This window comes from Apteryx mantelli, chromosome 1 (assembly GCF_036417845.1).
Source record: "Apteryx mantelli isolate bAptMan1 chromosome 1, bAptMan1.hap1, whole genome shotgun sequence".
Classification (NCBI taxonomy): domain Eukaryota; kingdom Metazoa; phylum Chordata; class Aves; order Apterygiformes; family Apterygidae; genus Apteryx; species Apteryx mantelli.
Window position 1 is genome coordinate 178,241,476 of NC_089978.1, and position 24,934 is coordinate 178,266,409.

At 37.6% G+C, this 24,934-nt stretch overlaps 1 protein-coding gene across 1 annotated transcript in view; it reads left to right on the top strand.

Annotated features, from left to right (window-relative positions):
• PAWR (pro-apoptotic WT1 regulator) overlaps positions 1 to 24,934 on the top strand; it is an 84,656-nt gene that overhangs the window by 35,981 nt on the left and 23,741 nt on the right. The window contains exons 2-3 of the mRNA XM_067313018.1: positions 4,192 to 4,320; positions 24,022 to 24,056. Of these exons, the coding sequence (XP_067169119.1) occupies positions 4,192 to 4,320; positions 24,022 to 24,056 (164 nt within the window). The remainder of the gene's footprint in view (positions 1 to 4,191; positions 4,321 to 24,021; positions 24,057 to 24,934) is intronic.

Genomic DNA, 24,934 nt, shown 5'->3' on the forward strand with positions numbered 1-24,934 from the left:
TTTTTTTCTTAGCAATACACAAATATTTATAGGAAGTGACCCAGTGAATCATTAAAAATGTTTTTTGTACAATGTCTCCTTAAACTGCAGGCTGGAATGTAGGGGTATCTTTGTGGCTGTTTTCTTCATCATTCCGATTCTTTTGAAAGCATCTTATTCTGCCTGTATTTGCCATACTAGAGGTTTACAGAAAAATGTTTATGCTATAGCTTCAAACATTTACTGAAATGCTAGAAAACCTAAAGAATTTCTGTGGATTCCTTATATTAAGATCAGATGTGGGAATGTCACACTGAATATCTGCTGTACAGCAACTCAGCTGATTTTAATGGCAAATGAGGATCTGAAGTGGTATGTGCCTCACAGCAAAATAAAAAAGCAGGGGGAAGGGAATGGACAGGGAGAATTATATAATATGTCAGAATTACACCTTGGTGGTTACAAGTCCATTTCTGTGATGCTGCTGACAGAGAAAATAATTATCGTATTTGTATTTTTTTCAATGACATGAAACTACTTGATGAAGCAGAGTGATGTATTTGAGAGAAGGCTGGAACGTAAGCAAAGCAGTAGTCCCTCTGACTGAAATGTCATATGGGTTGAGGCAGTTTCAGCTGTAGGGTAATTTGAACAAAACATTTTTTAAAGTGTGTAACAACACTTTCTACATTTTAAATTTTTAAACTGTTTAAAATTTGCCAGTTGAAACTTGTCTCTTCATTGATTTTTATTACTCTAAAAGTCAGCCCTATAAGCAGTGTTAAGATTGCTAATTAACTGAAGTTGTTGGAGAACAGTATAACACAATATTGAATGTAAAGTGTTGTTTTGCGTACTGGAAGCAATATTTCATTATGAGTCAAAGAAATGTGGAGTTCTGTGTTAAGGTTAATGATTATTAAAACAAAAATCTTATGATAACTTTAATAATAAGTTGTAAAATCTTAAAATTCCATAATTATGGTAATGCTAACTTGTCCTCAGCTAGCATTTCATGGAGCTTGTTTAAATTTGTGTGTGCATGTGTCTATGTGTGGAAATGGAACATTTTCAGTCGGGAAACCGCAGACGGTTTTGTCAGGTACTAAGTAATTTGCTTTATGGCGGGAAGGCGTTGGCAATCCCACTCAAATATTTCACATCAGCTGCAAATAGTGAGGAACAACCTGTCCATGGCTCTTGTATGTCATCTGTAGCAAGAAATAAAAACCCAATCCTTCTGTGGGTCGCAACTCAAAACTGTTTTAGCCCCAGCCAGTCCAGAGGGCCTGCTCCAGTGGCGTAAATGTGAGGGGGAGCAAGCCCTGATAATCTTCAAAGTAGAGGTTATGTCCTCCAAATTAGGCTTACCTGAATCTGTTCCTTTCCTTACCTGTTCCTTGCTTGGGAAGAAAGCCTGTAACTAGTAATTGTTTGGGGGTTTTAATACCTTTTGGTGGCATTGAGTGTCAGTCCTCTGTGCTCTTTGGCCTTCTTGAGAATAAGAGAGGGTGGGAACGCATATCCCTAAACAAGTCCCTACCCAAAAACACTTCGTGTAAAATTTTACAGCTGGAAATCTCATATCAGATAATGACATTTCATACCCGTCCAAAACTGCTAAGTATATAAGTAGCAGGTGATCTTGTATCAAAAGATAGAAAATTATTCTTCCTCACAGACCTAGTAGTATTCAGAGAAAAAATATTTCTGTGAAATGTTTGTGGTCTGTAGAAAATGTATGAAAGTGTGTATCCGAAGGAGAAAATTTGTGAATTAAGAAGCACCTTGTCTACTTATTTCTTAAAAAGATGATTTTTTTGTACCTACAGTGTTGAACTTTGAGCTTTACGCTTTCCTTTAAAGATGCTGATCCTTGGAAATGCAAAGCTTATTTGACGTCTCTGAAGATTGTTGCTCTCTACTTTTTCCAATCAGTTTTCTCTTAAATTTATTAGAGGTTGCTCTTCCAAACTCATGTCAAACTGTATCTTTCCTTTGAGTGTGTCTGGGATCCTCATTCTCTTATGTGAACATCATGGAGACTGGAAGAACAATCCACAAGTTTTTCTATTTTTCTAATAGAATATCATTCATCCCCTGCATGACATTAATCTTAATTTTTGTGAGATATCTTTCGTGAGCCTCATAGTTCTTTTTGAAAAAGTCTGGCTTCGTAAGAGCCAAAGATCAATCCACTTCTTCTTGCAGCAGAGGCTTAGATTTGCAATTTTTTATTTTGTTGCTTCAGAATGGGTTATTAGGATAATGAGATAAATTAGGACAGAAATTCAGTGTATGTTACCAAATTTTTTAACCTTTACAGTGTATAAAAGATGGAGGATATTGATTTAAAGATTGGCTCCTAGAATGTGCTGTTACAGTATTTAAACTCTTCTTTAATAATGCATCTGAGAGAACCAAATGAAATATTTTTGATTTATAATTTTTAATTTGAAATTACAACTTCTTGAAAAGGTTTTTGAGTGTGTAATGGTTCAGCTATAATACTCTTTCATTATGCCTTTTCTTAGAGAAAAAAGTATACAGTTATACAGTGATTGCATTAAAAAGTTAATTAAAATAGCCTGGTGAAATTGCACTAGGATTCTGCTATGGGTGGTGCTGTAGAGAATTTAAATGGCCTTTATTCAGGTAATTTAAGTTTGCTTTTGAAAACATAAACTTTTCAATTTTACCAGTTTTCCAGCACTTCTATCACCATAATATTTGCTCTGGAGCAGCCATTTGTTAGTTTTTTATATGCTAGTGTGATTTTTAGTCAGTAAATAACACTGTTTTTCTTTTCCAAAATAGTGTATCGCAGTGCTCGCATTATATGCTTGTGACAATTCTTGTGTCCTCTGGATAAGATGATGCTAAAGATTGTCAGTATAAAAGCCCCAGAATATTGATTTTTTTTTTTCTTTGTGCATTAGAAACTTCTATGAAAATCCTTTGGCATTCACCTTCCTTCTGTTATAGCCCTGTGGAACAGGGTAATTTACCTTCTCTACTTCTCAAGCTGCCGTGCGGTCATCTAGCAGCTTTTTCTAATGTCTTAGTCTAAGTCGGGGTTAGTTACCCATGTTTTTTGTAAGTAGGCCTCGCATATTGTTTTAAAGCAGAGTGCTAGCAAACAGCTTGTAATGTTAGGGCAAATTTTTTTGAATCTTTGTGTCTGCTTCAAGTTGGTCTTCGAAATACAAGATCGTAGTTTTTCTTTTTGTAGTGTAAATTAAACTAATAAAACAAGATGCATAGCTGACTTAGTCTAAGGTAACTGAGGTTACCTAAGGTAACTGAGCCCTCACTGATCTACCCTGGCCTCAGCCTGACTTTGAGCTAGCACAGGTGCAATGTTGTTCAGTTTATTTATTTATTTTGCTCTGTCTCTCATGTGTCACTGCTTTAGAAATGTAATCCTTTTGAATCAAATATTTCAGTAAATCTGATACAAAACATTTATGATGAAAAGCCAGAAAGTTCTATGTTAGTGTAAATTATTAGTAATTAATGAGACTGTTCAGCTAATTTAAAAATGACTAATTTTAAATAGTAAATTTTCAAAGACAAAACCCCAAAATTACGAAAGCAAAATTAAGGTGGATGATTCAAACAGATGCTTGCATCTTAGCAGATGCCACTGTGTCAAAAAAGGTCAGTTAAGAGTACAATTAACTTAACAAAGTTAACAAAGTTAAGAGTACAAAGTTAACAAAGTTAAGAGTACTCTTAACAAAGTTAAGAGTACAATTAACTTCCTTCCTTTCTATGCTTCCTCAAGTTCTATTAACGTAGAGCTAAAAATATTGCTTATGACAAATGGGATTGCCCTGGGATCTTAGATCTTAGAATCAAATGGGATCTTAGAATCATGAAAGCGAAGGGACCTTGGGTGTAATGCAGGCTCTTGCTCAGAGCAGACTTAGTACTGAACTCAGACCATGTTGCTCAGGGCTTTGTCCAGTTGGATCTTGATTTGATTATTTCTTTTTTTGTGATTAAGAAAAAGCAAGTAACTGTCAGACTTTATTCTTGTACCTGAAGATATCAGTAAACATCAGAAAACAAACATTAATTAAACTTTTCTGAAACATAAAATTAATCTTTGGAAATACTAATTCACTGATGCGTGGATTTTATGAAATATGTGAAGCATGCAAAGTAGAATACAAATGCAGTTTTGTAACTGAATATTTTTGGTTTTAGAGCCTAGATGAGTATGAAGATGATGAAGCAGGACAGAAGGAACGAAAGAGGGAGGATGCTATTACCCAGCAGAATACAATACAAAATGAGAGTTCCACTGCAGATGCAGCTGGCTCATACTTACTACAGGTGAGATCTTGCTTCTTTTGATATATATCACTCAGTTTTTAAACTCTTGCTGCCTTCTTCTGTGCACTCCTTAACAGTAGGTTATATACTATATGGAAACAAACATGAAATTTGGGAGTTGTCAGATTACTACAATAAATAACGGAGTCTGAGACTCCATACCACATACTCAACATTATTGAGATCTAGTTCTGACAACAGAACTGTCCGTTTCTGTAGAGTTTTTGAAGATAAAGGTATTGATGTTCACAAAACACTGGTTTGATAAGAGGAAGAGAGGCCTGGAGACTGAAATGAAAATTATCCTTGGATTTAGAGTATTCAGTTGGAGGTAAACTTTTAATAGCTTTTTTAAATCAGGATCCCTAGAATTTGGAATAGTCAGGTAGTGATTGCCTGCAAGTATGATCACTGGTACTTCCCCAGAATCCCATACAGATTTTGTAGGTAGGAGAAGTAAAGTTAACTTCTTCCAAATAGTATTCTGTTACTTTAATTATGTCATCCTTCATTCTCTTCCCCACAGTCACTTGTCTCATCCATTGTGCATCCTTCAACTTCTGCAACTAACAAAACAAAGACCTCAGAAACAAGTGTCTTTTTTTGCACAATCCTGACTTGTGCCCCCTTGCATGCTACCTGTGGCAAATGTTCTGTCTCTTTCCTTTCATGCCCTCTTTCTCCTTAGCTGGTCTTATTCTCTTCTGTTACCTACAAGCGTGTACAAACACAGCTGTACGTATTGGATCACAGATGCATCTAGCCCCACATCTTGTCTGTGAAAGAGATACCTAGGGAGAAAAGTGTAGGGACAGGGCAAGCACGTAGTGATATTTTCTATACCATCAGTGGGATGTCCTGAACCAGAGCGGGCATTACTGAATTTAATGAGTTTGGATGCACTTTGTTATGGAAATTTGGCCACTCTCTTATGTACTTGTGTAAGCATTTAACATTCAGAATAGCCTATGGCAAAAAATTCTAAAGCTTCATTTTTGAGTCGAACCTGTCATTTGCCACCTATTTCCATGCAATTTCATCAAGATCTTCCACAGGAAGAAACAGGGAATGACTGCTTCCTCTTTATGTAGTTGTGAGTGCCATAGGGAAGAGATATATAGCATAGCTCCTCTCAGCTGGCTCTTCTCTAGGCTGAAGAATTCTGTTTTATTTAGTTGTTTCTTTTATAGAAGACATTCAATTACATTCCATACTTTTTTCCAGTTTGATTATGTTTTATTTGGGATGAGGAAACAGAACTGAAGAGTATGCTCAGGATTCAGATACAGCATGTAGCTGTAGAGCAGTATAATGGTGTTTTCTGTTCTCTGTTCTTTTTTTTTCCTCTGACAATTCCTGATATTCTGTTTGCCTGTTTGTCTCCTGCTGAGAACTGTATTGACTTTTTTTGATCTATTACAACTTCAACATCTTGGGGTTATACCTGAGTGATAATAGGTAACTCATATGCTGATGCATATGAAATTTAGAAGCATGATAGAAGTGATATCTGAGCATGATACCCTGTTGTGGTCTCTATATTTCTTTGTGTGGTGTTTTTTGGAAAATTGGAGAGTGAATTGGGAAAGGTTGAGAAGATATCCCAAAGCTAAAATAAAGCCTTGCAGTGGGAGAGACATGCATATCATTTTTCTTTTTTTTTTAGTTAAGAAAGAAACACAAGTATTGGCTCAACTCTGGCTCTAGTGATCTGCAGAGGGATGAAACATGATAGGGTTTTCTCTAGGAAGAAAAATGAGATAAAAAAGCATTCCTAAAGCAAATCAAGCTCAACTTAAAAACAAAGCATGCCTTTTTTTTTTTTTTTAACTTGTAGGATAATCTGTCAGTGCATGAAATTGGATGGATAAATGTGTAGATTTTCCATCCCTTAAAAGCCTTCAAATCAAGACTGGCTGTTTTTCTGGAAAAGATGCCATAATCATACGCAACTTTCAGTCTCAATACACTGATAGTAGATTGAAATCCTTTGCTTCATGTTGTCTTACCTTCTTTTCTGCTTTCTCTTTTCATTTCCAATGTCTGTGAATGCCAGTTGCTGTGGCAGGCACTGTATGAACACAGAGCAGAGAACTTCATTTGCTCCAAACAGCTTGACATTTAAGTGTAAGATGTGGGAATAGCTGAATAAATGTGTACAGACAGGAACACCAAGAAAAAATAAGGCATCTGAGGTCTTCAGAGATATTTTAGACATTGGGATAGGATTTATTGTATTCTAGAAGTGATTATAAAGGTGTTTCACTAGGTCAGATGTAGACATCTGAAATAAGGCAAATGGAATTCTTTCCTTGCAGTCTTTCTTCCCTAGCAGACTTGGACCAAATATATCAGAATGCTTTTTGCTACCACAGTATTTGGAAATAGATATCAAATTAGAGATAGCATGAGATATCAAATTTTGTGCCTGTGAACATGAAAAGGGGAAGCTGTGAGTCACTTAGATAATGAGGTTCAACCTTTACAAAATAAATACTCTGAATCCTTCAAGTGAAAGGTAATGTTTTAGAAAAATCAGAATAATTTAGAGTATCCTGCTGTAAAATGGGAATGTGTATCTTTCTTACTGTCTCACAAAGTAGCAAAAGTTGTCTGTCCTAATTAAGAAACTGCAGATCATAGCTGTCACAGTTACCAATACCTTCTGTGTCTGGAATGACTGACAAAGATCTCTCTACGGTGATCTGCTAGAAACCTGCTCTTGGGGTTGTACTGCTGTGGTCGTACTGCTGGCCTGAAACTGGCAGGGGAATTTTGAGTCTCAGAAGCTCTGAAGCCTGGGACTCCAATGGGAGACATGACTCACACTTTCTGTTAAGCCATACTTACTGCTTTTCTGTACCTGTTTGTGTATTATAAAGTGCTGCGGAGCCCAGGAACTTATTGAAGGCCTCTGGGCTCTTTACATAGAAATTAGTAAACAGTCATCTTGTCCTAGTCATAAGTTTCTTTTGTACAGGTATTGTAGTTGGCATTTCTTGGAGTTTCTGTATTACTCTTGGCTTCTGAAGCAACAGTGATGGTATAACCAAGAAATTTTACGATTTTGAATCTTATCAAATGATTTTATACAGGATTCAAAATCAGAAGATACATTCGAGACAGTTAAACATCCACACTGCATCACAGTCAGCAATGCTAGACAGATTTGCAACACCAAATTTTCTTTTTATTTGTAGCATTGAACCTTGTGTTTATTGATATACTATATGTTGTTTCACATTTCCTGAAATAAATTCAAATTATTTGTATTATTAGGCTAAAGCTTGCCCTTAGTACAGAATTCCTGTGGAGCTGTCAATCCAAGACACCATAGGGAAAAATTGATCTAGTTGTCATCCCACGACACTGACATGCATGCAGAGGAGCATTGCTACCTCTTGGGTTGCTATTACTCTTCCCTGTAGCAGCAACACAGGATTTTATGTTCTCTGCAAAAGCAAACACAAATAAAAAGATGATAGATGTGATAGATGTTTGGGTAATCATTCTATTTAGTGTAGAAATTACCCAGTATCTTAAAAAGAGTCTTTCTCATTGTTTGAAGATGAGGATAGGATGAAATTCTTGTCTACATCACCAGCATTCACCTAATGATATAACTGTAAAATTCCTCCACAGCAGATTGGGTTCATCTTAGCTTTTGTAGTGAACTGGTCAAGTCATCTAAGCTTGCTTTATTAGTGTGACCATTTAGTTATGACTTGTATGTTTAGTCTTAACTCATACAAGAACATATGAAGATCAAAGGAAAAACATTTCTGATCTTTTTTTAACCTTTGGTTTTGAATAAGTTTAACATTTCATTGAGACACTGCAGACAATTTCCAAAACGAATGCAGTCTGAAGGTATTTCCACAGAAATAGTGTGTTGCAGTTCTAACTGTTTAAATATTATTCTCTACTTTGCATGTGATCCAACATGTTGAAATTTTCTGAAGCAGCTGTGTACACCATTACAAAGCTGTAAATGTTTAGTAGCGGCACCTTATAAGCTATGCTGAAAGCAGTAAATAAAATTAAGTTAGTGAATAAAAGTCTCTAGTGACTTTTTAGCTGCGTGAAAAACTGTTAGGAAGGCAGGGAACTGAAATATTACATATTACATATACATTACGTATACTGAATTATTATATATTATATGCATCTCTATTAGGAAATGGGTGAAAACCTGCTTGACACAAGCTTCCCCAGAGTTTTGTACTTGAATCTTATGCAAAAAATACGCTGACGGAAAAGCTTCTCAACCTGAATTGCAGTTTATACCTGGCTAGTTTGTGTTTATTGGCTTTTTATTTTGCACTGCAGCATAAAGTCATACAGCATCATTTTGCAAGTACTGTTATTATCCTGAGTATGTGGCAATGATACTCTCACCTATCGGACCACAGCTTTTCAAAGATGTTTTGCATCTAGCTTTCATGTAGCTCTGGCAAAGCAAAGAACTGTGCATGCATTCAAGAGTAATAATTGATCTTTTATAAGTATATTTTCATGATGTTACTTGCTGTTAATTTTCATGATAGGCAGAAATTCAGTTGTGCTACAGGGTACGCCCAAATGTATCAAGACACTTCCCCCCCCCCCCCCAAAAAAAATACTACTCTTAAGACTTGAGCTGCTAGGCCAAGTATTATTTTACATAAAAACATGATTATAATATTGGTATTGTTTAAAAAAATAAGAGTAAAAGTTTAAAATACAGAAATAAACAAATTAGGAGGAGCTGTGTTTAAATATCTAAAGTTGTATATAATTCTGCAAAATCAGATTGTAGGCCTCTGACAGCTAAATTACTGGATATTACTGATCTTAGGTTTTCTATGCCTCAGCTTTCTGTGTGTATAGTTGGGGAAAATTAACCTGACCCATCTCGCAGAGATGGTATGAAAACAGCCATTAGTATTCACAAAGCACTTAGGCAGTAATAGTAAATAGAATAGAAGAGCTCATAAGGAAATTAATTTTTATTTTATATCTAAACATATTCATATAAATTTGGGTTAAAAAGAATTAAAATTCAATGTTACTTAAATATTAAAGGATCATTTAATTATTTTAATGTAATTGCATCTGAAATGCTTGGCATGACTTGGGACACCCAAATTATTCCTGTGATTTGTATAAAGAAAATCTGGACACAGGAACGTGCTCTTTCCATGGTCATATATGATCATTCCCTCACATAAGTGTCTGTATTAATATGGACATGTACTCAGAGCAGTTGAGGATGTTAATTGCAGTAGATAAGGCATGGTGGCCACTTCTTGAAAAATAAGCAAAAGCAAAATACTGGGCACTGCTCACTGAGTACCATTCTGTCTTTGCATTATACGTAAGCGATCTTGTGGAAAATGTGTCGTGATGTCATGAAATCAAGATGCAGATGGTTCTAGGAATTTGCACGAAAGCTGCCAAGGTTATTCACATTCTCCCACTTCCTAAATTGGTTGACTTTGCAGTTTTAATATTCTTCTAATGCCTTTTGTCTATGGCATTGGAGACTGAAGAAAACCCCCACATTGAAACTTTTAAAATAATCAATATGCTAACTTCTCTAAGTTTAGGAGTAATAATGTTGCATAGTGGGTCTTGGCTAATATAATTGGAGTCTTTAAAGCCAGTGAGTTGTTTTGCAAAAATGGAATTGCTGGGTTTTCGTTAATTTTTTTGTAATAGAAACTCATAGTTTTAAAACAGTGGAGTCCGGATCTCTCAGCAGGAAGGGCCATGTAATAGACATTGTAGTGGCAGCGTAAGGTGGCTGCCAAAATTCTCCTTCTGTCCTCTCACGTGAGCAGATTTAGTATGTGGGTGGGTGTGATGTGGCGTGCTGCTGATCCATGCTTGCCCAGTAAGTCTTACATTCCTGAAAGATCTGCCCATGCTCAGCAAATCTGATTCAACTATATTATACATGCACTGCCTAATACTGCTGCTTTTGAAAAATGCTTTCAAGTGAAATCACAGTCCCTTTTTCTCCTGAAAAATAAGGAAGCTGAGAACTGGCAGTTACTTCTGTGAGACCTAAGGGGAGCAGGTGACTGGGAACAGGCTACAAGCCCAAGGAATTTTTTTGGCAGGCCACATGTAGCCCTGAGACTGTAGGTTGGGCATCTCCACCTTAAGCTATCTGACTTCTGCTTTTGTAGAGAAATACTAATATGTAGCCATCAACATTCCTCTTTATAACGACTGATCAGAGAGAGAAATCGTTCCATTTGTTTGTGGCAGGCCTGATTTATGTTCAGTGTCTAATGCTGGTCAGCATAACTTTGATTACAGTTGACAGACAAACTTTGCATTTCTTCAGAAAGAAATACCAAATGATGATCATTTTCTAATGTCTGTGTTCAGTGACATGTACGTCAGTGGCTAAGTGGTTTAAACTTCAAGTTTTGTTTCAGGAGTGCATTTCAGTCCCAATAAAGAAGCGTGTAAATTTGCCCGTGAAGTCTTTTATAATTGAATAATAGTTTTCCAGTGCCTGTGCATATATACAAGTATTCATCTCGAGAAGTGCATGAAAACTAAAACTGAATCAGGCCTGAATCTGTGACAGCAAGGCAGCGTGGAGGCTTCTTACTTCCATCTCAGATTCTCTCTTATGCGTGGGAATTTCAGGAGTTTCAGCATGGTCTATTCTTTCAAGAACTTTTTAATCCTTGTAAGGGCCAAATGAGAAGCAATGTGTGTATATTATGATTTCTTAGTTGTGGTTTCTCTAAGTTTGATTGTGAGCCTTCAATTAAGATGTTTTGGGTTTCTTTGTTATACTTATCATCATCATCTGCAGATGTTGCTGCTACTTATGTAGCCTCTATGAGTCCATTTGTTTCTTTCGCTGCTGAGGGCATGAAGACACGCTCCAGGCTTGCATAAGCTAGTGCACTAGTTAGTGCTACACCAGTTTGGAGCTTTTACATGGCCAGAAGGAACAGCAGGCAGTTTCTCAAATTCCCAACTAATGTTTTGATCAGCAGGGGCCTCATGTGAAGGAATTCATTTTCTTTCCCACATGCTTTTCTTTTTGCACTGGCTTCGCTTTTAACTCTGCTAAATTGGATGCCGGTTTGAAAAGATTCTTTTATCTGCAAAGAGTAAATAAGGAAATTCTGTCCAGCTGTCAAAAATGATGTGTAATTGGGTATCTCCTCCCAGTCTTCTCTTAAAATTCTTGAGTAAAAAAAGTGATTATGTAGTGATACATGGTAGCTGAGGTTTCTGTGGGAAGAAGAGTCCTGTGGTAAATACAAGCTTATTGAAAAGAAAAGGGAAGGACTTCCTTTCCTGCCATATCTGCTTGTACAAATAAATGACACAGCTTGACTATTGTCAAAAGCTTCTGTAAGATACAGTAATAGTATTGATTCTTGAGCTTTTCTGCTATCCTGTTCTAGAGAGAGAATTTTTGCTAATGCTGTTCTCATGCCAGGAGCAAGTCCGAAGCCCAGTTAATGGTGTTGTAGGTACTGGCGGGGGGGACGGTCCTGGGAGCCTTGTCAGAAGCAGTCATGATACCAGTCAGTTTACTGTCAGTTTTTAATTATTTGAGAGAAGATCCACTTAACGGAGTTGAGCAAAGCTTGTTTGCTGAGATCTGTGAAGACCTCTTTACGTGTGTATTGTGTAATTTATGACATAGTACTGTAAGAAACTACAGGGACCAGAAGGATCCCCGCTGAATGTCTCGTGTAAGGTAGAGGGGGAGAAAACTTAGTCTTGCAGAAAGATGGGCAAAAATTTATGCGACTCTACAGAAATAGACGTAGCGATAGTTGTCAAACGCTTTCATAACATGGATCATGCCTTAATGTTATTCTTAGTAAGCTACAGAATATCATAGTGGTAGCTACTGATATGTGCTTCTGTGTTTAGATGCTGCATATCCCACTTTCGAAGTGGGTTGAGGATGGGGGAAGAATCTGCTTCTCTGTATGATTTAGTCTGGTGTAATAGATGTGACAGCTTAGGAGGTAGGAGGAAGCCAGAATTTGGTGTTGTTTGGCTACATTTATACTGCTAAAAAGAGCAGGACCTAGGTGTGAGCTCAAACACTGCACTGCTGATTGTGCCTATGGCTTAATTATTAGCAAGCTTTTCTGGCATGATTTTGGTTCATGCTGCCTAGTGTTCTCCTATATCACACCCAGGGACTGTTTGTGGGATAAAGTGCCATGAATGAGTCCTTGCAGGAGTATGGACATCAAAGCACCAGGTTTGATTGCCTGTGTAGTGCTCCTAGGACTTCACTGCAGCCTTTACATTCTCACAACCAGCCGCATGCCCTTATTCTGTACTCAGGGGCATGCAGCACAGACCTTGGTTTCATGGTATGAAAACACCACTTCGTGCAATCCAGCCCTAACCTTAGTTCTGAAGCTTTTAGCTCGCAAAAACAAAACAAAACAAAAACCAGACAGGTTATTATTTCTTAGGGGCACTACATGGAGCATGGAGGAGCCCCAGAGTCAAGCGCTTTGGAGCATAGACATGGCCAGTCTGTGTCACCTGGCCTTGGAGCCGGAGAAGAGTCTCTGGCTTGTCTGCCTCCATTTACTTTTTTATCTGTAGAAGCTCTCAGCCTTGTTCTGCTGGTAAACTCACTGGCAAAAGCTTTTCCCATCTCTTTTATGGAACCGACCGCCAATAGAGGTGGGAAGGATGGCTCACTATTTTTACTTGGTTCCACTGAGGATGCAGTTGGTATCATCATTAGTTATGTCTCTGTAGGACACAGTTTGCAAAGCACTGTGTAGACAAGTCAGCAAGTGGCTCAAGACTCTGTAAGATCAGGTTGAAAATGTTAAAATCCTGTGCAGGGTGTGAGATGAATCCCATCCCCCATATTTTGGGGGAAATTGTGTTTTGTCTTTTTGTGTGTCTGAACACACACAGTGTATTGTGAAGTGGCTCTTTATATGGTACCATGCAGGATTTTGTAGTTATGCTTGCTATAAATGTTTGTTTTCACTGTCATTGTGTCTGCTGTAAGTTTGATATCATGGCCTAGCTCTTCTGAGACTTGACAGCCTGAAAACATTATCTTCATTTCTCTGAGCTGTGAAGATTAATGCTCATCTGAATTCTCTCTCTCTTTTTTTTTTTTAATATTCTGTTATTTCAGTGACAAGTTAGATGTTTTAGATACCTGTGCTTTTTTCTTACATGTAGGAGGTGTTTTTCGGGGTTTTGGTAGCAGTATTGATTCTTTATTTTCTTATGAAGGACTGATTTAGGAGCAATTGTGCAAAAATTTCCAAGTTCCCTTTCTTTTGAGAGAATTCTAGGAAGGCTACATTTTCAGTTTGCTACTGTGCCACACCAATCCGTGGAAGTTATGTATTGGATTTGATAACTGTCTTTCTGACTGTTTTTCCAACTCTGCTCCATTAATGAATCGCTGCAGATCTAGTCCGCTTGATCTAGTTAGCTCTCATAGGAGCTTATTTTCTCCATTCAGATGGCCTAACAACTTCTCCTGGAATCTTCTGTTTGTTTGGTCTTGACTTGCTTGGGTAGAGGGTTGGAGAATAATGAATAAAGAAAAGACAACTAAAAGTTGTAGGTGACAATGTTAAAATTATTTTTAAGGTCCACTTGTAGCAGGAAAAGAGGAGACTTAACTTTTCCCTGACTGAAATTTGTTTTTTTCTTTTCTTTCCTCACTCCTTTGGGGGCTATCTCAGTATACAGGTCGATCATTAGGGGTAAATAAAGTTTTTATGATTTTCTTTTTTTCTTTCATGGTAGTGTCTACTTTTTCTGAGCAAATTTTCATCTGTAATTAACAATTTTATTTGCTTTACAAGTTAAATGTAATAATTTTGAAACTTTTAGGGCATTATAACCATAACATAGTCTTACCTACATTGCATGAATGTGTATGTTGGTCAATCAACATCAAAACAATATGCTACAATCTAACAGCAAAAGGTGATAAATATATAAACATCTATTTTAAAGCTGATTAAGAGATAGTGGTGAACTAAAAGAACTGATAAACTTAAAAATCCTCCACTGATTTGTATAAAACTGGCCAGAAAATTGTGCATTAAATTTAGTTCATATTGTTGTTTAGGCAAAGAACCATCATGAACCTACATGTTCTAAAGAGTTTTTCTTAATACAAAACATTCTTACCTTTGAGACTATGGAGTTACGTAAGAACAGATTAAAAGCTTATTACACATTCAATTTTTGAAATAATACTTACGTAATGTGGAATAAGTCCGACCTAAAAACCATGCCACGGTTGAATGATTGATTTACCAGTATATTGATTCTTTTCTTGATTTATCGACAATTGGGTTAGCTGGATTTTATACACTGGGGCAGTTTCAGACGGATAATGCATGTGCTGCAGAATACTTCAGGGAGCATGGTGCAAATATATTACCTTATCTCAGGACAGAGGGAGTGCATGTGCAGCAGGCGTTAATGCTGCTGCCCTTCCTGCAGTCTGGCTGGTTCCTCCTCAAGGCACCTGAGTACCTTTGAGCCCTGCTTTCCAGTCCCTTGGGCCCAGAGGGGGACATGGCTGTGTTTGGGGGGGGTGGTGCATGGGCAGGCTGCATGTGGGGACACCTGGGTCACTGCAGGAGCCAGATGAGGCTGGGGCTGAGCCAGAGCTAATAGGTACCGTTGGGTCCTTGCAGATCTGGGGAAGAGGCATGGATGTTCCTCATTGCTCCCAGTTTCTCAAAAAGTAAAGCCAGCACCTGAGCAGGCTCTGCCTACAGGCAGGTTGGATACGCAGTTCTTAATTGGGGCTCTGCTGTGCCAGGCAAAGTGAACTGCAACGTTTTTACTTGTGACGTTGTTCATCCACAGTCGAGAACCACACACAGATGATGGGGAATTACATACTGTTAGAAGTTTTCCTCTTTGAAAAAAGGTGAATAGCTTTTCCCCCCAAAGGGCAGCATCGTCAAGAAGTAGAAGAGACTCCTTGGAATCTGTTTGAGCTGTGCGGACTCCATATGGGTCTCAGTGAAAGGGCACAGGAAACTCACAGGCTGTGTCTAAGGAACCGGCAATTTGTGGTGCTGTCCTAAATTATTCTTATGTAACCTGCGTCTGAAAAAATGGCTTCTGTTTAGATCTTCTCTTTGGTATTACTCCAAATACATAGAAAAGGAAGAAATAAAGGCAGATAAAGATGCATGAAGGCAAACACATTGATTGATCTAATTACTTAAGAAACTTACCTTTAGATTTTCTCTCATTCTTTCCTTCTTAAAGAAAGTATTGTCCTTGCATAGATCTGTAATGCCTTTATCTTTCCACTTCTATAAATGCCTTCCTGAAACTTATCTGGCATGATGATGTTATCAAGAATTCGACCAATTCAGAAATTCGAAATTTAAGAAATTTGAGACCATTAACTTTAGATTTCCTCTCTTCAGCTTGTATATAAAAACTGTATCCTCCTTTTCACCTATGAAACATTTTTAGGTCCCATTCATCTAAATCTTCTGCTGCACATAGAAGAGACTGTTCTTTATTGCTGATCTGGAGTTAAGTTTCTGCGTGTTGCTATATGAAAATAGTTCTAACAATTGAATTTTAATCTCTGGAACATAGACTTGTCTTTTCTTGCTCAAAATTTTATTACTTCTGTTATGTTTCATTCATATGGCATGTTTTAAAAAGACCAGTTGGATATAAATTAAACAAAGCCCTTTTAAAATGTGTTGGTTCCAGTTTGAAAGAGTAGGAATCAGAGGAAGATCAAAATGTGAAAAAATGTCATGAGGCTATTTAAAAACAGTAGGTCAGCTTGTATTTTTGTTTGATCTTACCAGGTTCCTGTTACAGTTTATTTTGTAACTGATTAATAGGTGGTGATAACTTCATGCTTTCCTAACAGTCTTAGAAATAAAAGCTCATTTTTAGAATGCCTGCTCATAAAAGAGATTTATTGGGTAAGTAAAGAGTGTTTAAGGTCATCTCGAGGAAATCCACACCAGGAAAAAGTGAAATGTAACGAATCTTAGATATAAAATCTTGGCAGCTAGGAGACTAAGGGGAGGGACCCTTTGGGATGTTTTTGTATGTACAAGTCTTCTGTCCAAGTAGAGATCTGGAAATTGCACAGCTACAGAGGGTACAAGTAGTTCGTTAATATAACTTGCTACTTTTACAAGCTCGGAAGCACCTTAGAGTGCTTCTGAAAAATACAGTTTCAGTGAAAATAATGAGTGGAGACTCCCCCTACTGCCAGTCATGAAAGCGTTACCATTCAAGATAAAATCAACGTTGCATTCCATGAAAAACATCCCCCCCAATTTTTTAATAGTTTAGAATTAGGAGTGGAAATTAAATGGTACCTTTGTGACTGTATTGCTCCTCAAAGTTGTTTTCTCTTGGGGAATCTTTGATGTGGGGGAAGAGTGGTGCATTTAATCTTCCCTCTCCTACTCTTCACACCGGTAGTTATCCCTGGTTTGTAATGGGATCAGATTGCCTTTTAGTTGTCAGGCATCAGATGTTATCACACTTCTAGGATCTGAATGAAACTTTGTCCGCACTGTGGAAGGTGTGTGTGTAACTGCTCTTTCTGCAGAAATAGCAATGTAAAATCGTGCTGAACGTAACAAGTAAGTAGATGTAGTTAATCAAAATTGACTCATGTAGGAGATTTGAGTTAACTTGATTGGCTGATTGGAGATAGGTTCTTCCCATCCCTTGATATATAAAAAAGGCAAAAAACCCTAGCAATAGGTCTCCTTCCTCCAAGCAGTGAAGTTGTATCCTCATGCATCTTGGAGAACGTATAGGAGACTTTGTGGGGAGTCTGTATTTGGATTACATATGAAAAAACAAATTGTTTTGATGACCTAATTTTGGTTAAAATTTAACCTTGCATGTTGCAAGAATACCATTATGCAGATGTAGTTTGAGTTTACACTGGTGTAGTCTAACTCTAAAACACTGCAAGTACTATGCCCAAGTGTACATACCAGTGTACCCCAGCAGCCTCATTTGATACAGGCAATTTGCTTTGGTTGTTGCTACTAACTAGTTTGTGAAACTTTAGTCTTCCAGGGGATTGCAGTGAACCATTTTCATAGTCCGGTTCACTCCAGAGTTTGTACATGTTTAAAAACAATGTTTGTTAATTCATTTTAACTAATGGATTTGTAATGGTAGGCTTGGTTTAACATCTAGAAATCTTTGTCAGACACTTATAAACACAGAGAACTCTATTTATTTAAAGCCAGATGACCAGTTTGTTTGTTATCTGCGTATTGGCCAGATGAAATACCAAGATGAGCCAGGAGCAGAGAGAGGAATTACTAGAAGTTGCTTACATCCCAGTTTGACTGATACTTAACTGGCAGTAAATAGTTCCATTGAAAGAAATGGTTTCAGCTGCCTTTTCTGCCCTTACACATTCCCTTTCCCTTGTGCAGGTGTGAGTTTTAGGCTGTGTGGTGAATCAGATAAAGGAGCTCCTCGAGTTTTTTCCTTGGTTATTTTAATTCAGATCACTTCCCCCTGTGCTTTATCGTGTGGCTGCACGAACACTTGTGTAGACATGAGGAAAAGAGCACGACTGGTTTTTTGGAGCAATGCTGACTTGTGTCAGCGTACAGTGACCTTGAACTCCCACTTGAGATGGAGAGGGAGCAAGGCTGCTTGATCACATAAATTATTAGCAGTAGAATATATTGTTAAAAGGTATTGCAAGATGTCACAGATCATGTTCAAAGAGTAAGAGTAATTTTAAAGGCGTGCATTTTGAATGCTGTATTGAAACCGTAGTGTTTGACAACAATCCTGCATGAAGAACTAATGTTATTAGATGTCTTTGGGAACAATATTTTTTCACCAGTATGAAGGAAACCACTAGCATAATTGTTATGGGTTACTTCTTTACTGATTACATTTCCTTCAGAATTTCCCCAGACAGTTAACAGGATTCCCTTTTTTAAAAGGGAGACTTTCAAATAAATGAATCATTGCTCATAAGTAGTTACTTTGACAAATCGTTCATTTTTATAACAGTTATTAGATGTTTTAAACATGGGTTAAAGCTCAAAGTTTAACAAGATTAAGGAATATACGTCAGATTTATAAAATACTAGTTATATGCATGCCCAATCATCTGCTTTTCATTCTTTGCAGAACAGAGATGTCTCTCCATTCTCCCTCCTCCCTCCCTCTCCTTCCCTTTCCGCCTGTCTTCTGCCTCCAAAAGTGGTGCAGGGGACAAGGTCTCAAATTCTAAGAGGTGTTTGCTTCATTTTAAGAGTTTTCAAATAGTTTGGAAGTTTAAAGACATTTTTGCTTGACAGACACACAGTGTTGCTTATAGTTGTTTCTAAAACAACCCTTGGATAAATAAGACGACACATAGAATAAATTTTCACAATATGAGAACGGAGATACATAATATATTTCACTGGTGCTTGCATCATCATCTTAAAGAATGGTTAGTTTGGAATTAATTTGGTTATCAGAGTGTTAATTGTAGGTAGTTGTTTTATGTATCGGTTATTGTATATTTTCAGCTTTTTGTTCATAGCTATTTTTAAATATAAAAATAAAAAACACTAACACTATAGAATCATCTGTTAAAAAGGACAGATTAGTATTCTATTAGTTCCTTTTTTAGTTTTAATGGCTGTCATTTGTAGCAAAGAATAATCTCATTTGCTATGTACTTTGTTCCTGAGCATTTGTTTGCTTTCCCAGCTTTCTTAAGAACTGGCTTTTCTGAGTAATACTGCCAAACTTTTAGAAGCTTTCTGTTGAGGTAAATGCAGAAGTGTATGTATATAAATTGCTTAATTGCCTGGTTTTGCATTTACTGTATGGAAAAATCTTGGCAAATTTGAGGGCATACAATATATAAATTGCATCCTTTTGGTGTCTAGAATAGGGAACAGGCACCGAGACGCACGGATTTCCCTGTGCTAGGGAATGTGTGCTGCCCTAGGCTGCAGGGTCATGTGCAAATTCTCCCTTGCTTGTGAATTCTGCCTTTCGCTGTGTGCAGAGGTTTACGTTCACCAGGAAGCGTGGCCATACCATCAAGGCTGCAGGCATCAAGGCTGCAGCTCTATATGTAAAAGTTCAGATAGGCAGGTCTCTAGATAGCAGTGTTAGAGGGAAGAATGAAATCCTCTGAAGCTGCTAGATGTTAGGTTTGTGTTCACTTAACTCACTAAGCTGAGAGGATAATGCAGGTGGAAAAGTCAGACAATAGCATAGTGAAGCTTGAAATCTGAATAATTAATCTGAAAATTACCTTTTTTTGCTCTTTCCCCTCTGTAAAAAAACAGATGAAAGTTTACTATAATGAAATGATATAAATTGCTATATTCTGTTAATACAAATCAAGTGTTAAATGATTAGCATTTATTCCTTAGTGTAATATAATTTAATTACCAATTTTTGGATATAAAGGTGGCAAAGATGGCCTTTAATTAGAGATGGGAGAGTCAATCTAATCACCCAGTGGTGTCAAAAGAAGTAGGCCTCTCTTCCTTCCACCTTTACACCAGCTCTATGACTTGTAACAGATCCTTGAACTCATTCAGCTCACTAACCGAGGAGAAAATTATACAAGCAAAAAAGTTTTCTGCTGAGTTACTGGGTAGAGTCAGCCCATTGAATAGTCTGAGCATCAGACTTGGTGCAAAGGGAGGAATGAAATAGCTGGAGGAGAAGCAGTAAGATCAATAGTTCTATTTTGTGTCCCTGAGCCTTGCTTCTTTCTGATGCTGCTTTTGGAAAAAAGGAAGAAAAACCAGTGATATACCTGCATATTGAAAAACCTGACCATTTTGGGGAAAGTTCAGTAAAAAGTTTTTATCATATGCTTTTTTCCCCAAGAAATTAACTAAAAGAGTAAATGTAGAAGTGACTGCTTTCTGTAGAATTCCCATACATTCTCTCTTTAGTACTCCTACATTTCTGTGCCTTGTGGCAAAATAGTTTCTCCTTTTTTAGTATTTTGCAGATCACAAGTATATTACTGATACTTTATAAATAAGAAATATTTAAGGGTTTTCCAAACTATGATTTAAAGACCATGGTTTGATAGCTGACCCATGGAGTCCTGTTGCTTTCACTGTGCTTTAAGTTAGGTGCTTTTTGATATGTTTAATATGACTGCTCAAGAAAATTTTGGGAATTGGTTCATGGTCCAAATAGTTGAGTCACTGCTTTAAGAAAGTATGTAATAGTTTGGGGGTAAAGGTTTTTAGCAGCAGTATTAGAAGACTGCATTAAGTATCATGAGTGAACAGTGCAGGGCATTTTAAATGATTGCTAAGAACTTTTATACAACACATAGATGTAAAGAAAGGTAATTTTATTGGTATGTTCATCGTCTTTCAACTAATCACTTAGTTCACTGACATAATTCACTATGAAGTGGGGGTTAAAAAGTTAACCATCTTAGACTTCATCTACATTATCAAGTAGTGTGGTATGGTAGGAGCAACTCTGCAGAGTGAAACTTCTGGCGTTGAGGTGTTCAGTATGCTTGATTTGGGGGTTTTTATTTTGACCAGGTCTCTGATCTTGTGAACACCTGTGAGCAGTATGACTTCTGGAACACATCTTTTGGTTTAATTTCATTCAAAAAGAATCTAGTTTGTTCATTCTGAGATGGCTTCATGATGTGAACTAGACCACAGTAAGTGGAGACAACTGGAATATTCACTTCAAGAGGACAGTCCCGATCTGCACTGAAAGGCTAATAGAGATGTGTCGTAGACTGGAATCACAGAATCATTGAGGTTGGAATGGATCTCAGGAGGTCTCTCGTCGAACCTCTCTGCTCAAAGCAGGGTCAACTAGAGCAGGTTGTTCAGGACTGTATTCAGTCAGGTTTTAAATATCTCCGCGGTTAGAAACTTCACTGCCTCTTTAGGCAATCTGTTCCAGTGTTTGACCTCATAGTTAAAAAAAAAAGATTTTTCATGTGTTTAAGTTGAATTTCATGTACTTCATTTTGTGCCCATTCCTCTCATCCTGTCACTGGGCACCACTGAGTCTAACTCTGTCTTTTTTAAGCTCCCCCCATCATGTATTTATACACATTGATAGATCCCTTCTGAGCTTTATCTTCTCCAGACTGAACAGTCCCAGCTCTCTCAGTATCTCCTTGTATGACAGATGCTCCAAACTCTTAATCATATTTGTGGCCTTTTGCTGGACTCGCTTCTGTATGTCCATGTCTGTCTTGTATGGGGGAGTCCAGCACTGGACACAGCACTCCAGATGCACCTCACCAGTGCTGAGTAGGGGGGAAGGATCACCTCCCTCAGCCTGCTGGCAACACTCTGCCTAATGCAGTCCAGGATGCTGTTGGCCGCCTTTGCCATGAGGGCCTATTGCTAGCCCATGCTGAACTTGTTGTCCACCAGGATCCCCAGCTCCTTTCCTGCCAAACTGCTCTCTAGCTGGTCGGCCCCCAGTCTGTACTGGGGCAAAGGGTTATTCCTCCCCAGATGCAAGACTTTGCATTTCCTATTGTTGAACTTCATGAGGTTACTCTCTGCCCATTTGTCCAGGCTCTTGAGGACGCTCTGAATGGCAGCACAACCATCTGATGTATCAGCTACTCCTCCCAGTTTTGTATTGTCTGCAAACTTGCTGAGGGTGTACTCGGTCCCATCACCCAGGTCATTAATGAAGATGTTAGACAGTATTGGCCCCAGTATCGATCCCTGGGGTACATCACTAGCAACTGGTGTCCAGCTGGACTGATCACAACCCTTGGAGCCCCACATTTCAGTCACCTTTAAGTGCACCTCACTGTCTGCTTACTTAGTCTGTATTTCATCAGTTTGTCTGTGAGGGTATTATGGGAGACAGTGTTGAAAGCCTTGCTAAAGTCAAGATAAACAGCATCCACTGCTCTCCCCTCGTCCATCTCATTGAAGAGGGCTGTCAGGTTGGTCAGGCATGATCTCCCCTTCGTAAATCCATGCTGACTGCTGCCAGTCACCTTCATGTCCTTAGTATGTTTTGAAATGGCTTCCAGGAGGATTTGCTCCATCACCTTCCCAGGGATCGCAGTGAGGCTGACCTTCCTGTAGTTCCCTGGATCCTCCTCCTTTGCTGTCCTTGAAGACAGGAGTGACATTTGCTTCCTTCCAGTTCTCAGGAACCGCCCCCGATTGCCATGACCTTTCAAGGATAATCCTTAGTAAACCTTAAAAATACCATTGTTACAGTTTAAAATTTTGTTTCCTTGCCCTTTTAGAGGTGAAATTAGGTTGCTGTTTCATAGCTGTAAATTGCTACTTTTCAGATGTTGTTATCAGTGATAAAATAGTTACCAGTGGTAAAACAGCAGTTTTATACCACTTTGTGGGCTTCTTTAAATAACTTCCATGACTTAAACAACTTTGGATATTGTTCTTCTGCTTATGTTAGGGAAGGGGAATGTGTAGCGCATATTGCAGAAGTTGAAAATGCTCCATAAAATAAAAAATACAGCTTAAGATCAAGTTTTGTTTCTATAATAAAAATAATTTGCCAACCTTATTCTGTATAATAAAATAATACTTTTTATCCTAGTTTTTTCTCTAATTAACTTTTACTTACAAAGACATTAATCAGTGAAGATAGTGTAATGTTTCCCAAGATTTCCAAAGAGGACAGAATCTCTCCGGCATCTTGTTTTGAGACTTCATTATATCTTTGTCTGTAATTAGTGTCATAAATAGACAGAATCTCATGTTTTGCCATTATTTTTCCAGTAGTGGCAAATTTTCAGTTCATTAGGTATCTTTTTCAGTTGATTAACTCCTTGAATATTTGTTCCTGACCCTTTACCTAGTACTCACTGATGCTGGGGGAAATTTCGTCTATGACTAATAAAAAGAATTGTTTCATGTTCTCTTTGCAACAACATCCTTAAAAATATGTGTAGGCATACCCTGTCTAATCTGAGCCATCTTTTTATCAGCTGAAACGTGTCTTAACTTTTCCATGTGATCAGACATTTTTTGGAGGACCTGCAATCACAGCATTATGGATACAATATGAGTTTTCTATTTCTTATTTGTACATAGTGTATTAGGGTTTTTTACGGACTGTGTAACAGAATAAATGTGCTGTCTTTCTTGCTGCTCTTTTTGTTTCCATTTCCATCTTTACAGAGCCAGAACAAGAGCATAATGGAATTTTTCAAATTAAAAAAAATAATAATCTCAGAAAAACCATCCACTTACTGCATTATGGGAATCCGAAAAGTAAAGAAAGAGCATACCCATAAATAGTTACCCTGAGCCAATCCATGTGTAATAACTTGATTTGGGTCTCAATCCCATACTAGCTGCCAGCTTCCATTTTTGTTCAGGCCAGAAGGACAGCAGTGGTGCTGAAAGAGTCCAGAGCAGTTTTGCTATGCTGCTCCTTGACAAACAGATAAGCAGCTATCAAAGTGCATGTTTAAAGATGTAACCAGAAGCTGTCCTTAAGAGTTCTGAGCTGGTTTCAGAAGCAGTAACATGATTACAATAATCACAATATTCCATTTATTCCAAACAGCAAAATACTGCAAAACTGAGTTGTACAGCAGCTGTTTGAGGAATGGATCTTGCTTTCTTGTCCTGCAGGTGTCATTTTCTATGAGGTGGTAAAACATTATTCAAGCACAAATAAAAGAAAAATGTGAATAAATTAGTTTTTCTTTTCTGTGTCTTTTAGGACTCCTCCAGGACGGCTTCAAGCAGATTTAAAAGGTATGAGATCTTTGTACTCGACACATTCTAAAATTCTGTTTGCATATTTAGATCTGCCAGAAATAAAGCTGATTAAATATACTGGGCGCTTGTAGTACAGGCTATTGTACTACTACTGTATATTTATAACCTGATTTTGGGGTACAGCAAACTTACCCAAACTGCTATGTTATGTTACTATTTTAAAATAAACTCAGCTGGTATTTTGCTAGGTCTTATTAGGGCAGAACAGTTTCCCAAGTAAATATCTAACTTGGTATTTTTGACTAACATAACCAGGAGCTAGCTGTTTCATAATTAAGGTATATGAACCACCATCATTTGAAGTTTGCTATAGGAACATAATTTTGTTGCTTCCTATGCTAATACTGAAATAAATTGATATGATTTCTGTTGTACTTCTATATCAGTTTTAGGGAATACTGCCCATGCAGCGTGTCCTGTTCTGCTTGTTACTTGTCTGTCTTTGAGCCAAGTGTTACTCTGGTCATGGCTCAAGTTCATCAGTCAGAAAAACTTTTCAAATTTCTCAATGCACCTGGCCAGAGTATGAAATTTTTGCCCATATAGAATTAATATTGACACAGCCATCGCAATTATTGCAGAAATTTAATGGTAACATGGGAGATGAAATGTGTCAACTGAAATAAGACATTTGTCTAAATATTATTTTTATTCAACACGTAAGTGTATTCTCTTTTTGATATCCTATATTCAGTAAAATGAGTTGGTGCTTTATTCATTTGTATGTATTTTCTGGTTGTAGAGGTAGTTGCAAAGAGCACCTGCAGTTATGTACTTTTCACTAGTGTATAATCCACCCCTTAGACTTGTTCATCCATCCTTTATGCTTAAGCTTAATACTCTGTTTTTGTGCC